The 19465-nt window shown below is 39.6% G+C and overlaps 1 protein-coding gene across 3 annotated transcripts in view; it reads left to right on the top strand.

The window, feature by feature from the left end:
- Positions 1-19465, top strand: part of LOC126095281 (protein broad-minded-like) — a 263464-nt gene that overhangs the window by 62774 nt on the left and 181225 nt on the right. For all 3 annotated transcript variants that reach the window (XM_049910039.1, XM_049910040.1, XM_049910041.1), the window contains one exon: positions 4997-5289. In XM_049910039.1, coding sequence (XP_049765996.1) covers positions 4997-5289 — 293 coding nt within the window. The remainder of the gene's footprint in view (positions 1-4996; positions 5290-19465) is intronic.

Here is a 19465-nt window from a genome sequence, read left to right as displayed (position 1 = left end):
TTGTCTGTTTTGAGATCTGGATTTGTGGCTGCTGTCCATTATTTTGATTTTCTTTATGGGAATACTATGGTTAAATAGGGTCAAGAATGCATTAAAAAATCTATCAAATATTATTTTGGCTGGCAGGTCATTACTTGATGTGTAATGTCCATCGACACTACAATGGCCAAACCAGTCTCTGTCAGCAAGGGAATTACGAAATGTGTTAATTTTATCCTCAGTTACGGGTCTGGTAATCACAACTGTTGGGACAGGTCTGTTTGCATTGCTCCTATTGAGGGGAATTTTACTTGCATAATTTAGAGATACGGAGTCATGGTCAGAGAATGGGAACACTACAACTTCACATGTGTTTTCAGTGGTCCTGAAGTTTACAAAGATGTTATCTAAACATGCTTTGTTTCTTGTGGGCCTGTTATTAACATGATGTAAATTGTATTGTCTTAGTAAGTTTTCCAGATCTTCAACACTACCCTTACATTTAGTAACATCAAATCAAAATCAGCATTCAGATCACCTCCTATTGCAATATCATAGTGTAGCCATTTAATATTACTTAGACAAGGTGAAAACTGACCATGATATCTGTGTTGGAGATTCATAGGATGTTGTTGATGTGGTGGACACATTTTCCCACAAATGATGCTAACATCTTCTTAAGGTATATGGCTGCAGTGTAGGTGGCTGCACCAATGTTGGTCGAATGGATGAAGTGGTACACCCTCTTTATGGCTCATGGGTAATCCATATAGTCTGAGTGGTACTGGTGCCTTAGCTTTCAGTTGCTTGACATCTTTTTCAGACCATCCTGTTTCCTTAAGAAGAGCCTTGGCTTTCCTGTCCACTCCATCACTGGGATTATTCTCTTGTGGATTGTAAGTAGGATCCTCTAAAATTTGACGGATCTTCTTATCATAGGCAGTAGAATTCCCCTTGTCCACAGGTAACACTACTAAGTTTTCATCTTCTTGCAAATCCTTGAGCACCATCTTCTCACCTCCTGAGATGTTTATTTTAAGCGGCCTGGCTCTGGTTAGAATTCTGCATCTCTCTCTCTCTCTCTCTCTCTCTCTCTCTCTCTCTCTGAATCTCTTCTGGAACAACTGATGGCAGAGTGTTGACCACTTGTTCCTCTAGGCTGATGAAACCAGAACTGGTAGGGCTCTTAAAGTGACTGGAAAGTTGAGGTCCCTTCCGAAATCTCTAAAGTAGCATCATCTAATGTGTGACCACTCAGACCAACCTTGTTGGTATCATGTGCTTGCGGCAATCTGATGGCAGAGAACCTGATCAGCTGGGAAGAAGGTCACCAGCTCAGTAGACAATGGAATGTGGCTTTGGAACTACCACAGAAACATTGGGAAAAAGTTCCCTTCTCCAATAATGAACCTCAGACAACTGGGGTAATTAACAGGACCAGACCTCATATGGAACATCAGGATGCAACTACCTCCTCAGAAGATAGCTACAGTCAGTCACAGGCAAAACAGGGAACAACATTAACCACTGATTTGGAAACCTGTTGCATCACCACTGACTTTAAGTGTTTGTAACAAATGGAAGTTGGTGGAGTGACAATATCTTTCACTATAGAAGTGAAGTTTTGTCCGCATGCCTGAAATTTGTCTTATCATTCATTATTCCACTATAGAAAAAGTTTGCTTCCACTTGTGTGAACCAAGTTTTTGATTTCTGTGGCCAAAACTGTGGTAAACAGGGAACTATTCATGAGATCAAATCTCTGTCTGATTCGATGCTTATATGGAATGGCACAAATAAAATGTTGCTGGAGCAGCTTGTATCTTGCATTGTTGGCTTGATTTACAAGTATGCACTTTATTTCCATAAAACTTGTACTTTGTTCATGAAACTGGGATCACCACTAAAATTATTTTTTGACCATGGCAGTTAGTCCACCCTAAAAACTGCAGAATGTTCAGTTCTTTTAGTAATCAACATGGTTCATAATTTTGTTGAAAACATGATAATAAACCAAGGCAATTAAATCGCCATGAATGAAAACTACTACAACAACAACTACTACTACTACTAGTAGTAGTAGTAGTAGTGGTGGTGCTACATAATAGGAGTCTTTGAATGACTGAGGTTTAAGCTGTTTGCTGTGAATTAGGTGTATTTTGTTCCTTTCTCATTGCTGCATGTGGTATTGAAGCATTTGGGTCCATTATCAGTATATTTGTATCACATTGTTTGAAGTGTTTTCTAATGAAAATCATTTATGGAGATTAAGAGCAGGAGGTAACCAAATACAGAACATTGTGGCACACCACATTTAATATTTACCCATTCTGAATTGAGTCTTATTTGTATGGTGTTGTCTGTTAGTTTCAAACTGCGTTTTTCTGTTCTTGAAATATGACTTATCGATGTGAGTGGAATCCCTTCAATGTCATACCATTTTTGTTTCTCTAGTCAAATTTTATGCAGGTGGGTACACGTGGTATGATAAGCTACTTGTGGGGCAGCCCTCTTGGACAGATTGTGTGCATCCATGAGCTACTTGGCCACACCCACCCACATCTGCTCAGCGAGGGCAATACCATTGTGCAGGCTACAGCTTGGCACCCTGACTGCCTGTTCATCAGCTGTTTGCCCACCCTGCCCACCTGTGTGCATGAGCACCTGGCACCCTCAGTGGGCACTCGCTGGACTGGCATAACCTGCACATTCAAAAACCCTCCCAAGATAACTAAAAACGCCACAAACTAAATGCTAGGTTGTGTTTGCATGGTTTACTTCTGATTCAAAGTTCCAGTTATGCTATTTCCGTGAACTGAATAATATTTACATTTTGAGCTTCGTCCACAATTTTCAATGAACTGTTTAGTTTAGGATGATTACCTAAAAATTCTGTGGCAACAATTTATTTCTGAATTCTATTTAAGCACCAAATTCAGATATAACATTGCTTTCAATGTGTCTCAGCCACCCACACTATTCTTGAAGACCAATATATTCTGCAATAATTCTCTTCTCCATGTAGATATGCTGTGATTTGGGCTCCACTTACGAACATGATATTCCACCCTCAACAAAAATCTTGATTGCTGTGCAGCTACTGTACAGCATTTCATTTGCATTAGTAATTTGTTTTCTGTACAGTTACTTCCATTCTTCTATTTCACAATAGTTGATTCTGATTTCAAATTATACTAAATATACTTGTTTCAATCCTACAACTGTGATTCAACTTGTCTTCTATCGATTCCGTCTCACACTTTATAGAACCCATTTCCATATTCAACCCATTGCAGTAGCTGAATCCATATTAAAACTCAATTTTATTTGCACTAATTTAGTGTTTGTATTCAAAGTTGACCTACAAAACATAATTGTCTCAGAAAAATATTATTTGAATGTCATGTTTTCACAAAAATGTTACATAAATGTGACATTTGTTTCTTCCCTTTCCTGCTCCCACTCCATGATTACACATGCCTTTTATACCACCACCACCACACCTGTCTCCTTCCTTTCTTTGCTTGTCTCCCTCCTGCACCGATTCCAAGTACAGCCTCATGACACTGCATCTACAAGGGTGGTTTAAAAACTTCTCGGAAAAAAAATTAAATGAAATTAAAAAAATAAAATACTTAAATCACTGAAACTTTTTTATTTTTCAATGTAATCTCCTTGTAGATTAATGCAACTTGGTCCAATGATGTTCCAGTGCCTTGATCCCATCTCGAAAATGAGTTTCCTCCAGACCTGCAAAATAGTTATCAACTCCGGCTATCAGTTCTTCATTTGAAGTGAATCTTCATCCACCAAGAAAAATTTTCAGTTCTGGGAAGAGATGGAAATCTGATGGAGCCATGTCAGGTGAATAAGGCAGGTGTGGCAACAATTCATACCTTAGTTTGTCTAATTTTGCTATGGCGACGGCACGTGTGTGTGGGCGTGCGTCAAGAGTCACGGCACCCATCTTGCAGATAATTTTTTCATTTCTAATTCTTCAGTTAAAATGTGATATACCCTTTCAGATGACATCTGGCAAGTGTGAGAAATTTTATGCACTTTCATTTGGTGATCCTCCATGACCATTTTGTGCACTTTTGCAATGATTTCTGGAGTAGTGACACAACTTGGCCAACACTGCATGGATCATCATCATCTAAGCTCTCCCAACCAAATTTAAATTCATTTTTTCACTTGACAACAGTTGAATATCAGGGAGCAGAGTCCGCCAGTGCATTCTGGAAATTGGAATGAATGTCCTTTGCTTTCATAACTTTCTTTACGAAGTACTTAATCACTGTTCGAATCTCGATTTTTTCCATCTTCACAAATCACTATGCCGGAACAACAACAGAGCCACATCACCACCACAGTTCGCTTCCAAGACTGATGTGCCATGTGTTTACAGGCAACAGTCCAATGAATATCATGTGAACAACTTGTTGTGTTAGAGCTGACCTCTCGTGATGATTCCAAGAACTTTTCAAACCACCCTCATAGTAGTTGTATCTTGTTCCCATCACGTCCAGCACATCATCTTCCCCTACCACTATCCTGCTACCCCTCCCCCCACCACCCACCCCAGAAGATTACTTCCCACATCAGATGCAGTTGTAGTTGGATCCCAGTGCCCAGAAACAATAGCCATGTGTGTGTGAGTTGTACTTGTGTGAATGTATTCCATTTTGGAAGGAAGACTATCTGAAAGGATAAATATTTAAGCAGTCTTTTTCTTTGTGCCTGTCTGTAACTCAATGCTTCCTCTCTGTAGTGAGCGGCAATTTGCCTTTTCATTTTTATTGCTATTCCATCCTGGACTTTCCACACACACACACACACACATATGCACACATTCATAATCTGTTTTATAAACTAGTAGCTTTTATTTAGTTTATATGTATTCATTCATATTGACTCTTTACTGTATGAAAATACATTTAAGATGTTCCATTTTAAGCTTAAAATTTACTGTTTATCTCTTAAAAGGACTAATATTAGCATTTTATTGTGTTCACAGTAAATTTCTCATGCTGACTGCCAACTCTTCAGTGGGGCTCCTGCTACTTCTACAACACAAAGATATCATAACTAAACTTTTCCAACAAAATATTAATGAAATTCCATCCTTTACTTCATATTTCTTATCTTCAGTTATCCCCAACATTTGCAATGCTCTGGATGTTACTGTGGAGATCTGCTTATTGTTGTCTCAGTTGTCATGGTGCATTGAACGAAATGATGCAAGGTTGTGGAATAAGAAACAGCAACAACTGCTTAATGCTGTCTTTTCTACTGCCACAACACTAACAGGTATGCAAAATAGTTTCCATAATAGACCAGTCTGTAAAAGTAGTAAGCGCACTACATAAATATTAATCACCTGGTATGTCAAAGTTAATACAATCTTTAGGGAGCTGCTGACTGTCAGAAAGGAGATGATGCAGAGTGTAACTATTTGGAGAGTAGGCCTATAGCCTGACAATTAGAGAATGCTTAGAGTGAATCTGTGCAATCTTATCTTTCCTCCATTGATAACAAGTCTCAAGCTGAAGTGAAAAGACTGGTATAGCAGAGTCCATTGAAGGAAATGGCAGATTTCAAATGTATCCAATAATAGGGTCATCAACAATGGCAGATATTGTTGTCTACAAGGAATTCATATCAGGACTATAGCAGTAAGATAACAATGACAGGCTAGTAGACATTCAGTGTGTCCCACATTGTGGCTAAAAAATGCTTCACTGCAGTGCAGAAATTTCTGCAGGGTGTGAGCCATTTCTGAATGTATAATCCTGAAGCAATTGCTTTGCACTGACATTAAAGTAGGGTTACATTCAAACACAAGATATTTGACCCAGTCCATAAAGATCCATTTAAAGTAGAAAAAAAGGAAGAGCCACATTTAACATCCCAGAGACAGTTATGTCATGAGAGGCAGGGCACAAACTTGGTTAGGGAAGGATTGGGAAGGAAATTGGCCATGCCCTTTTGAAAGGAACCATCATGGGATTGGCCTTAAGTGAAACCGGGATATCAAAATGGAGAATGGAAGCTTTGTCCTTCTGAATTTGAGGCCAGTGTAATAACCATTGTGCTACCTTTCTCAGTCCCATCCAAAGTGGGCAAAGATATATCAAGAGTGGACCTGGAATAAATGGAACATTGTAATGTTGTCAAATGAATCACATTTATATCTGCATTTGTATGACCTACAACACCATGTTCATCACAAGTGTTCGGTGACGTTCTGGAAGACTGTCTGTGTGTGTGGAATGAATCGAAATCGAGGAGGCTGTGATTTTCTTCTGGATCTGTTTTAATGATGTGTGCTTTGATTGAAGGAAAAAGTATGCAGAATAACACCAACTGCATTGAGCTGCTTGAAAATCAGAATTCACAGTTTATCCATAACTTTAGTGAGGATCATTACACTACTAATCATATTTCCCAAGTTGATATTTCTTGCACTTGCCAAATTAGTGCTACCCCTTATTGGCATTACAAAAATTCAGAATCCATCAGAAATCTGAGCTGACCTTACTAAAGCCCAGATATTTACCCCATGAAAATCTCTAATAATGTGTGGAGGGAGATGGTGAACATTGAAAACAACACCCCTGACTGTCACATCTGCATAAGATGTAGCAAGACAAAGTGTCAGTTATATCTCTTGCCCCGTAGAGGAAGCGTTTGACAACAAAAAGGCTTAATTAAAGGTAGACTGTTCACACATGTGTGGACACTCCCTGCCCTCTCCTCCCCCCCCCTCCCCCCCCCCCCCCCCCCCCACACACACACACACCACTGGGCTGAGTAGTGATCTCAGCCAAAATCTTGGCTCAGTGGGACTGTTAGTGCCGAGAGACACTCTGTGTGTGTGTGTGTGTGTGTGTGTGTGTGTGTGTGTGTGTGTGTGTTTCTTCACATAAAAGCTTATTAAATCCCAGGGTCTAACGGGGTCTAATATGTCAACAAAAATAACAAATTTTGAAACTATAATATAATTGTATGGATAAAAAATCACATACATATAAAAGTATTGAAATTTGCAAGCTTTCGGAGCCAGTGGCTCCTTCTGCTGGAAGAAAGTTTGATGGGGAAGGATGAGGAGTGAACGAAAAAGACTGGTGAGTTTTAGGAAATGAGGAGAGCTTGGGAAAGTCACACAGAACCCCAGGTCAGGGGAGACCTACTAAACAGGATGAGAAGGAAAGGTATCGTAGAAATGGATACATAGTCTATATGGAAATTATTCCTACTTCTACTACTGTGGTTGTTAATTGCTGAGTTTATCCTAAATGCACTCTTGTCCACCTCAACCCAAATACCATTAGGGAGTATATGTATTGTCAGGCAAGAGTAAGAGTCCCTAGGTTCCTGAAGACGCTTCTGTAACACGTTTGGTTATCAAACTTACACTCTTTTCTTATTGTATACTTCTGTAGAATGAACAGTTTTTCACATTACTTTCAGTGCCACAGAAGATCTATATTTAAATCTACATAGAAATTACGCAAGCCACTGAACGGTGCATGACGGAGGGTACTCAGTAGCACTACTAATCATTTACTTTCCTGTTCCACTCATAAATAGAGCAAGGGAAAAATGACTATCTGTATGCCCCCTTATGCACCCTAATTTCTTGTATCTTATCTTCATGGTCCTTATGTACAATGTATTTTGTCAGAGTAGAATTGAATATGAATTTATTCACTTTGAACATTTTGTGTGTTACTGGTGTAATTATGTGACATACATAAAAATTTCATGATATAAATATCAGTGACACATTGTTACATGTAATGTGAAAGTAATATGTGTGGGAACCTCTTAACCAGTGATTTTCACAACTTAGTATGACAGTGGTCAGAACTTTATGTCACTCATACTCTTTTATGGAATAGTATGCTTCCTGCTTAAACCACTCTGCTAGAACATTCTTAAATGTATTATAGGAAACAAAATGACCAGCTTTTGGGATTCTATTGTAAAGTCTGGGGCGTAGATGTTTGTGGCTGTTGTGAACCTTAGCTAGCCTAGTTTAGGGTACATCAGTTGATTGTCCAGTTCTTGTGTTGTGACCCTGTATAGGCATCTTAAGGTTAAAATAATTTAAATTCTCTTTAACACTGATAAGGTAACTATACATGTAGAGACTTGGGACTGTCATAATACTGAGCTCTTTGAAGTGATCTTTACAAAATTCTCTTGGAGTCAGTGCTGCTATACATCTGAAAGCCTTATTTTGTCACTTGAACACAGTTTCTGAGCTGCGGCAGTTACTCTACAGAAGAATTCCATAGGTAAGGTGGGAGTGGAAAAGTGTAAAATATGTGTATACTAGTAGAGTTCTGCTTACATTATTCCTCAGTCTGTACAGCAGATAAATCACTCGAGAAAGTTTTGAGCCCAATTTCTCTGTATGACTTGCCCAGCTGAGTTTCTTATCTATGTGGAAACCTAATAATTCAATAATTTTTTATGTACATTAGAAACATTGAAATTGAAAATAGTTTTATTGTTATTAATTTATAAATAACTTGCCTGAAATGAGTTAGTGCATTGATCCTTGTTATATTTACATTATGTCGCATCTCCTCTAGATCATCAACTTATGTGATTAGAGTTGTATATTCTGCATACAGTACTGCCTGACAAAGCAATGGTAATTCATTCATATATGCATTGCTTGGAACTTAAATAGTGGCAACACTGCTGTGGAGACACCACGCAATGGAAACTACCATTGTCACTGATAGCACACGTTGTTGACATACCTACCTTACCTCCGAACAAATGGACTCGCCTGTCCCACATCACCAGCGTGCACACAATTGAGGGAAACACAGTCATTTGTGAGCGAGCGGTCTAACGTAATGGTGTCACTATGTTTTCAAAACAGGAACAATGGAGCTGGATCAAGATTGAATGTGCCAGAGGTCGTACAGCACAACAGTATCATCAAGGTCGTCAAGAGGCATGCGGAGAGTTGGCATTGCTGTACAGAACAGTGCGTTATGATGCTGCTCGGATGCACTTGGAGCGCTATGAGCATGAAGGAGAGGCTTTCTTATGCCTTATCATAACACTGGATGAGAAACTGTGGCAGACATGCATCAGGCAGTTCGTCCTAGTATCTCTGAAGAAGAAGTGCATGCGTGCGGAGAGTTGGCATTGCTGTACAGAACAGTGGCACATTGGGTAAAAGCAAACTGTGGCAGACATGCATCGGGCAGTTCGTCCTAGCATCTCTGAAGAAGAAGTGCATGCTGTTGCCATGTTAGTGGACAGTGATCGACGCCATATGATTCATGAGTTCGCCCATGAAACCGGATTAGCACATATGACTGTGCTACCCATCCTGAAGGAACACCTTGGCATGCAAAAAAAATGCATCACAATGGGTTTCGCATGAACTGATGGAAATGCAGAAATGGATGTGTTATGATGCTGCTTGGATGCACTTGGAGCACTATGAGCATGAAGGAGAGGCTTTCCTATGCCTTATCATAACACTGGATGAGACATGGGCTACATTGTATGAGCCAAAACTCAAATGCCAATACAATGAATTATGGGTTGCCACGAAAGTCGAAAGTGCGTCAGAGCCCCAGTATGGTGAAAGTTAAGGTGATTCTCACGTATGACTGTGATGGTGTTATCCTAACACATTATGTTTCTCCATGGCAGACTGTCAGAGCACAATATTACAGTTCATCTTTGGAGTATCACTTCTGACCAACTTGACAAAAGAAGCAGTGACACTTTCTGCACAACCCACCCATCATTTTGCACGAAAATGCGTGGGCGCATACAGGGCAAGCTGTGGTTGCTCTGTTAAGTCGATGGGACTGGGAAGTACTGTACCATCCACCATGCTCCCTGGACTTAAGTCCTTGTGACTTTGATTTGATTCCAAAGATGAAGGAACCACTTCGTGGCATTCGCTTCAGAAGTGTTCCAGAGATTCGACAGACAGTAGACTGCTCCATTTGCACCATCAACAGAACAGGCTCTGTTAATGATATACTATGCCTTCCACATCACTGGCAATGGGTTCTAGATAATGCTGGTGACTAATTTGAAAGACAGTAACAGGTGCAAACATGTAACTCTTTTGTATCGGTTGTGAATGAATAGTTGCCACTATTTAGGTTCCAACCTTCGTACAATGAACAGAAATGGACCCAGTACTGAGCCATGTGAAAGACCTTTTGTAACAGGTAATGAGTTTGGATTTTGGTTGTGTATAATTACCACCTGCTTTCTGTTGCTTCGATATAACTCAATAGGGTGAAGAGCATTCTCTCCAACTCCATAGTGCTGGAGATTTTTGATAAGTATACTATGGGAGACAGTGTAAAAAGCTTTCCTCAAATCTAGAAGAGTTGCACAGGTTGTTTTCTTAGTCTCAAAAGAATCATATATTTTTGTGATGCTAGTCTCAATTATTTTGACTGTGGAAAGATGAAGTCTGAAACCAGACTGTTAAGAGCTAAGTAGATTATTTTGCTCAAAGTACTGGTTCAGTGTTTGTACAAACAATATTCTGTAATTTTTGATATGATTGGTATGAATGAGATGGGATGATAGGTATCAGGAGATGCTTTTATTATAATAGTAATATTTAGGCAATCTGGGAAGATTCTTCATGTAGCACTTGGTTGATGATTTTGTTTAGTGGCAGTAGAATTTCTTTCTTTATAATTTTTATTATATGATTTGAAAGTCCACAGAAATCCTCTGCTTTAGATTTACTAAGTTTGGCAATTGCTTCACTAACTTGTCTGTAGGATACATGAGACCAGCTGAAGTGTAATTTTGCCAGAACTGGTAAAGCAGGCATTTAAGGTATTTGGTTGAAATGGAATGTTGTTATGTTTACTTTCTGAGCTTACCTGTGTTTCCATGCTGCTTTAAACTTATTTGTCAAATTGAGCATGTAATTGTCATTGGCTTTCGTCTTGGCTGCTCTAATTTCTGATCTGTGCAAAATTCTCACAGCTGTGTAAGCTTCCTTCTCAGCTTGATTCTGTTGAAGTCTGTCATGGTACACCATCTCTAAGTTTGCACAGGTGTAACATATACCAGTTTCTCTGTTCTTGAGGTTTATTTCTCTGGTTCTTCTTTGTGTGTTTTCTGTGATATTTGGGACAACATTAGACAAGGATTTCTCCTATAATTCTAAAAAATTCTGTGTTGTATCATTGGTAGACATTAGTGAGTACTGTACCCCAGTTTATGCAATTAAGATTGTTTCTTAACTGATTCAAAATTGTTCATTGTCTGGCCGGATTGCTCTCCCAAGTTCAGTTGAAGAACTGTCTGTTTTGCTGTTTAGAGAGCTCCTAAGCAATAGCCCTGCACAATCTGACATCCCAAGGTTTACAGTTTTTTTGGGAGTGAGCCTCAAATGCTGTTTCTCTAAAATTTCTTAAAAGTATTTCTCAAAAAGCATTTCCAAAGTATCTCTGTAACATTTGTGTATTGTTCTAACTTACGGATAACAAATCTAGCAGCCCACCTCTGAATTGCTTTGATGTCTTCCTTCAATCTGACCTGGTATGGATCCCAAATGCTTGAGTAGTACTCAAGAATAAGTCACACCAGTGTCCTATATGTAGTCTCCTTTACAGGTGAACCACTCTTTCCTAAAATTCTTCTAATAAACTGAAGTTGACTATTCACCTTCACCATCACAGTTCTCACATTCTCATTCCATTTCATATGCCACAGAACAGGATTGAGGGGATGTTGAGATTTGATTGGGCAATTCTGATGGCTGGTTAATGAAATAACTAATTTCGAATATCTATAGGAGTAGACAATGCATGCTTCTAATGAAGAATGGGATACACTATAATTTTTCTCATGTTGGTGTATATTTATGATCACATTTCTTTCTGTCACACATAATAATCATTCTTTTATATCATCTGAAGTAATTTAATGACCTACAGAAACAAAGTTCATCATCTCATTACTAATGCAGATTTATTTGTCCATACAAACTGACTTTATGAATACATATTTCTGTCCAGCCAATTCAATAGTTTCAAATCCAGAAAGACAGAAATTCTTTCATGTAATGCAATTTTTGTATAAAATATTCAGAATGCTCAGTGAAGACTCTTCTTCATGATGGGATTCAAACAAGAACAAATTACGAAAGGAAGTAAAGGATGAACATTTGACAAATAATGTTTCAATGACATAGCTCTTCAAGCAGATATGGAAGACAAGCAGAACAACCCACACCACTGTACAAAAATTCTGAGATGTTACAGCTACAACAAATATGGACACGTACCAGTAAAAACATGACAAATGGAAAAATCTTTTGTCAAAGCAGTGATTTATAATTAGTTGTTCTGTGCTTTTATATTCCATAAAAGTGTGCGGCAAATTCATTCTAAGTGAAACAGAACTTTTTTTGGCTTTCAACAACAACCACTTTTTTGTTAAAAGAATAAACAACAAGAGAAACCAAAGTTAAGAAAACTACAATCTTAACACAAGATGTCAGCCTGAAAACGTAGTTGTTCATAACCATCCCATCCTCCTCTCCCCCCTCCAATGACTTCCCAAGATGTTAAATAGTAAACTACAGAATTACCACCACTTGATTGTGCCATTGAGGCTCAATCCTAGAAAGTGCCTTCATCCAAAAAATCAACTAATTACATGTTGGTACTGATCAATTTGACACTGAATTTTCCCATTTTAATGAGCTCATGAATGTGTTGGTGCCTCACATTGATCTCTTTTGTTTGAGTAACATGCACACTGTTGTGACCCAATGCAGTGGCACCTCGATTATGACAGAAAACACTTATCTGTTTTTCACAGAGACATGCTTGAAGGGATGTAATTTCTTGTGTTGTAGTTGCTACTGTAGCTGATATAGCTACTGATTGTTGCCATTTTGAAATCCACAATACCTCTGCCACCCCTATCTTAAAAAATACAGCCCATCATTGATTGAGATCTGATTCGTAATCAGCATCGTAGTAAGCTACAGTTCAGATGTTCCACTTTTTTGTAAAGTTGGTCATTTATGAACTGTGCCTTGATGCATCTCATAATTCGTTTTTCTTATCTTGTTTTATCATTACCTGGAGTCAAATCTATATACAGTCTGCAAAGCACATCCCATGCCCAATTTTATGCCTTTAGTCATATATACAAATCAACCAACAGATTGCTGATAAGGAATGTGATACGACCCGTCATCTGCCAGTTTTTCCTCACATTTATTTTAACTTCAAACCAGGTTCAATTGGACATGCAGCCAGACACCACCTACTGAAGTGGTGTGGTTTCAGTTGTCTGAAACTGCAGATGTGTGTGAAAGTTGCGTTTGTGTGAGTGTGTGTGTGCATGTGTATGTGTATCTATTGCTGACAAAGGGCTTAATGGCCGAAAGCTATAATTGTGTGACCCTTCCCCCCACCCATAACTGACATGTGCTGCTCCTTTCCAAATTTTTTAATTCCCACATTAATGTAGAGTTTTGTAACTCAGCTCAGGCAATTACATACATTTGCAAGTGCATAAACATATTTATTGTGCGAAAGCAGGGCTTTGCTAATACTGACCCAAGAGAAAAAGTGCAGATATTTAGAGCTGGTCGATAAGTGAGCAGCAACAAAGTGACTTGGCAGATATTGACCCTCCCCCCCACCCCCCACCTCCTGCATTCTTCTATCTGTGCCATATGAATGACTTTGTCTGAACTTTGCTTTATGTGGAAATGCCAAAATATTACAAGTAGAATCCATCACAGAAAGAATGGAAACATTATGTTTAGGGCACCCCCATCATAGGCTGGCAATGCGTTGGGGCATCAGATATCCTGGGCACAATTTACACTGTGTGTTTAACATGCTATGAATGTTATTGTGCACAATTGCTACTGACCTGTGACTATGGCCCCATCAGTTTTCAGGCCTCAAAACAGTTGATGGACAGGAAGAATCCAGAAAATGAGATTTTTCACTTGCAGCAGAGTGTGCACTGATATGAATCTTCCTGGCAGATTAAAACTGTGTGCCGGACCGAGACTCGAACTCAGGACCCAAGTTCTAGTCTCGGTCTGGTACACAGTTTTAATCTTCCAGGAAGTTTCAGAAAAAATCCACATTCTGGGAAACATGAGAGGCTATAGGACTTTTGGAAGATGATGGCCATTCAGACACTGTAATGGAGGCTGCTGTACTGTGTTGGTCATCTATCAAGTTGGGAGAGCTCTACAGTGTCATGTTGAGCATCAGCAGACTCTTGAACACTTTGTCACTTTGGAAAAAATATAAAAACCTCATTATCGGAAGAGATCACACACCATTTCCAAGGTACTGCACAGGCCAACAATGACATATTTTTCAACGAAGCAGTGAAATTTATTGAAGATGAAGTTTTCACAATAGTGGTAAAACAGCTATCTGGTTTTGGCATGTCCACCCTATGGTGAGTGGAAGAGTTGTCCCTTTATTTGCCCAGGGAGCTCAGTTACAACACCACAGCCTTGGAAGGTTAGTCATCCATCTTTCAGGATAGCTGAGACCTTGCTCAGGGGAGGAAGAACTGCCCACTTGATGATCAAGCTACCCCTGAGCCTCATGACTGGAGGAAATGCTCCCTTGGAATGTGAGCAATAGCAGTGGTCATGCTACTCTGTTGCAGCAGTACAAATTGATTGCTGGGACAAATGCTCGATGTCACTCAAGCATTCAACTGAGGCACTTCTTTGAAGCGTGTGGACATCTGTGGTAACTGGATGTTGATGGTTGAAGTGGTTGTCTTGCTTGCAGGGGCCTTCCAACAGATGCTGCTGGTCATCAAGTGAGACATTACAGAAGACAAGATGATTGCATGCCTCAAGGCTTCACTGCTGTGGGCAAACATAGAAAGATTGCAACACACAACTAATATGAGAGTCCAGCTCTGGGCTCTTTGCTTAATACCCCCTCCAGGTTGGTGAGGGTCACTTTACAATGGATTCAGAAGGCTTAATAAATTTTGAAAACTGCTTCAGCCATGTTGTAAGCTCAGAAGATAACCTAATTAATGAGGTTTTTGTAGCTTACAGCAAAACTTGTGCAACAAGGAATGATTATGTGAAAGAGCACTATTAGTGTCCAGTAATGAGTTGGTGGTAAACATCAATAAAAAAAGTTATTGATCAAGCATCTTGTGAGGAACCACCTATACATCAGTCGATAACAGTGATGACAAGAAATGACATTACTGTGTACCCTGTATTCCTTCTAAACTCATTATAGCTGCTGGGGGTGTGATCTCACAAATTGGAGCTGAAGATGGGTGTGCCTGTCCTACTGATGTGTAACCTGGATGCACCAAGATTGTGCTATGTCACCAATTACATGTCATAGAAGTGAAAATGCATATTGTGCAGGCCACCATCATCACCATTGGAGCAAATGGAGAGATGGTATTGATACCATAAATTCCTATAGTGCCCTGCCTGTTTTATTCAAACACTTACAGTTCTCTTTGAAAGTAGCCTTGATCACTATAAATAAGAGATAGGGACAAATGTTAAAAGTGGCAGGTATTCATCTGAATGCACTATGTTTTTTGCATTGACAGCTCTACATTCGTTGCTCGTGTGTACTGATAGCCAGAAGTCTCTGCATATATGCAGAGAACAAGAAGTCTCAGAATGTTGTTTACAGAGACATATTCAATAGATTTCTGGCTCTCTGTACACACCAAAGATGATTACCTCTCCCTCCTCCCCTTCCTTCTTCCTCCCACTCCCATCCCCCTGCCGATGTTGCATGGTGTACTGGGCTGTGTCTCACACTGTAGTTAAGTTTTGTGGTGGTGTGTATGCATGGATAGGGGGTTTCAACATTAACATTTCTTCATAAATAACTGTTTAACTGTAGGCTATACCATGAGGTGTAGCTAGTTGGTATCTATAATAAAGCATTCACCAATATGCGTTTTCCAACATATCTGTGATGCTTTCCCATGAAGCAAACAATCTTCTGACTATTATTCTGCCCTTCTTTGTGTACATTCAATATTGTTTGTTAATCCTATTTGGTATGGGTCCCACACACTTAAGCAGTATTCTAAGATGGTTGATACATATGATTTCTGCATAGTATTGTACAATGTAGATGTTAACTCAAATGATAAATCAGAGATGCTACAGGTGACCAAGTCAGCAGCATATGAGCCTCCCTGTGCATGTAGCTCATACTGGGTCAGGTGATCAAAAAGTGTTTTTGGCTAATACCATTAAGTTTCCAAACATGGTTGTCTGACAGTGACTTTCCCGTATTGTATGAAACTTTGTCACACACCATTCAGTATTTTGGAACCAACCCAGCTGCATCTCACTAACTTGTTGTTGTTGTGGTCTTCAGTCCTGAGACTGGTTTGATGCAACTCTCCATGCTACTCTATCCTGTGCAAGCTTCTTCATCTCCCAGTACCTACTGCAACCTACATCCTTCTGAATCTGCTTAGTGTATTGATCTCTTGGTCTCCCTCTACGATTTTTACCCTCCACGCTGCCCTCCAATGCTAAATTTGTGATTCCTCGATGCCTCAGAACATGTCCTACCAACCGATCCCTTCTTCTAGTCAAGTTGTGCCTCAAACTTCTCTTCTCCCCAATCCTATACAATACCTCCTCATTAGTTACGTGATCTACCCACTTTATCTTCAGCATTCTTCTGTAGCACCACATTTCAAAAGCTTCTATTCTCTTCTTGTCCAAACTAGTTATCGTCCATGTCTCACTTCCATACATGGCTACACTCCATACAAATACTTTCAGAAACGACTTCCTGACACCTAAATCTATATTCGATGTTAACAAATTTCTCTTCTTGAGAAACGCTTTCCTTGCCATTGCCAGTCTACATTTTATATCCTCTCTACTTTGTCCTTCATCGGTTATTTTACTCCCTAAATAGCAAAACTCCTTTACTACTTTTAGTGTCTCATTTCCTAATCTAATTCCCTCAGCATCACCCGACTTAATTTGACTACATTCCATTATCCTCGTTTTGCTTTTGTTGATGTTCATCTTATATCCTCCTTTCAAGACACTGTCCATTCCGTTCAACTGCTCTTCCAAGTCCTTTGCTGTCTCTGACAGAATTACAATGTCATCGGCGAACCTCAAAGTTTTTACTTCTTCTCCATGAATTTTAATACCTACTCCGAATTTTTCTTTTGTTTCCTTTACTGCTTGCTCAATATACAGATTGAATAACATCGGGGAGAGGCTACAACCCTGTCTCACTCCTTTCCCAACCACTGCTTCCCTTTCATGCCCCTCGACTCTTATAACTGCCATCTGGTTTCTGTACAAATTGTAAATAGCCTTTTGCTCCCTGTATTTTACCCCTGCCACCTTCAGAATTTGAAAGAGAGTATTCCAGTCAACATTGTCAAAAGCTTTCTCTAAGTCTACAAATGCTAGAAACATAGGTTTGCCTTTTCTTAATCTTTCTTCCAAGATAAGTCGTAAGGTCAGTATTGCCTCACGTGTTCCAACATTTCTACGGAATCCAAACTGATCTTTCCCGAGGTCGGCTTCTACCAGTTTTTCCATTCGTCTGTAAAGAATTCGCATTAGTATTTTGCAGCTGTGACTTATTAAACTGATAGTTTGGTAACTTTCACATCTGTCAACACCTGCTTTCTTTGGGATTGGAATTATTATATTCTTCTTAAAGTCTGAGGGTATTTCGCCTGTCTCATACATCGTGCTCACCAGATGGTAGAGTTTTGTCATGACAGGCTCTCCCGAGGCCATCAGTAGTTCTAATGGAATGTTGTCTACTCCCGGGGCCTTGTTTTGACTCAGGTCTTTCAGTGCTCTGTCAAACTCTTCACGCAGTATCTTATCTCCCATTTCATCTTCATGTACATCCTCTTCCATTTCCATAATATTGTCCTCAAGTACATCGCCCTTGTATAAACCCTCTATGTACTCCTTCCACCTTTCTGCTTTCCCTTCTTTGCTTAGAACTGGGTTGCCATCTGAGCTCCTGATATTCGTACAAGTGGTTCTCTTCTCTCCAAAGGTCTCTTTAATTTTCCTGTAGGCAGTATCTATCTTCCCCCTAGTGAGACAAGCCTCTACATCCTTACATTTGTCCTCTAGCCATCCCTGCTTAGCCATTTTGCACTTCCTGTCGATTTCATTTTTGAGACGTTTGTATTCCTTTTTGCCTGCTTCATTTACTGCATTTTTATATTTTCTCCTTTCATAAATTAAATTCAATATTTCTTCTGTTACCCAAGGATTTCTATTAGCCCTCATCTTTTTACCTACTTGATCGTCTGCTGCCTTCACCACTTCATCCCTCAGAGCTACCCATTCTTCTTCTACTGTATTTCTTTCCCCCATTCCTGTCAATTGTTCCCTAATGCTCTCCCTGAAACTCTCTACAACCTCTGGTTCTTTCAGTTTATCCAGGTCCCATCTCCTTAAATTCCCACCTTTTTGCAGTTTCTTCAGTTTCAATCTGCAGTTCATAACCAATAGATTGTGGTCAGAATCTACATCTGCCCCAGGAAATGTCTTACAATTTAAAACCTGGTTCCTAAATCTCTGTCTTACCATTATATAATCTATCTGAAACCTGTCAGTATCTCCAGGCTTCTTCCATGTATACAGCCTCCTTTCATGATTCTTGAACCAAGTGTTAGCTATGATTAAGTTATGCTCTGTGCAAAATTCTACAAGGCGGCTTCCTCTTTCATTCCTTCCCCCCAATCCATATTCACCTACTATGTTTCCTTCTCTCCCTTTTCCTACTGACGAATTCCAGTCACCCATGACTATTAAATTCTCGTCTCCCTTCACTACCTGAATAATTTCTTTTATCTCGTCATACATTTCATCTATTTCTTCATCATCTGCAGAGCTAGTTGGCATATAAACTTGTACTACTGTAGTAGGCATGGGCTTTGTGTCTATCTTGGCCACAATAATGCGTTCACTATGCTGTTTGTAGTAGCTAACCCGCACTCCTATTTTTTTATTCATTATTAAACCTACTCCTGCATTACCCCTATTTGATTTTGTATTTATAACCCTGTAATCACCTGACCAAAAGTCTTGTTCCTCCTGCCACCGAACTTCACTAATTCCCACTATATCTAACTTTAACCTATCCATCTCCCTTTTTAAATTTTTTAACCTACCTGCCCAATTAAGTGATCTGACATTCCACGCTCCGATCCGTAGAACGCCAGTTTTCTTTCTCCTGATAACGACGTCGTCTTGAGTAGTCCCCGCCCGGAGATCCGAATGGGGGACTATTTTACCTCCGGAATATTTTACCCAAGCGGACGCCATCATCATATAATCATACAGTAGAGCTGCATGTCCTCGGGAAAAATTACGGCTGTAGTTTCCCCTTGCTTTCAGCCGTTCGCAGTACCAGCACAGCAAGGCCGTTTTGGTTAATGTTACAAGGCCAGATCAGTCAAT

The sequence above is a fragment of the Schistocerca cancellata genome, chromosome 8, assembly GCF_023864275.1.
Source record: "Schistocerca cancellata isolate TAMUIC-IGC-003103 chromosome 8, iqSchCanc2.1, whole genome shotgun sequence".
In the NCBI taxonomy this organism is placed as follows: Eukaryota; Metazoa; Arthropoda; class Insecta; order Orthoptera; family Acrididae; genus Schistocerca; species Schistocerca cancellata.
Note: the sequence above shows the minus strand (reverse complement) of the source record. Positions and strands in the feature narration are given on the sequence as shown.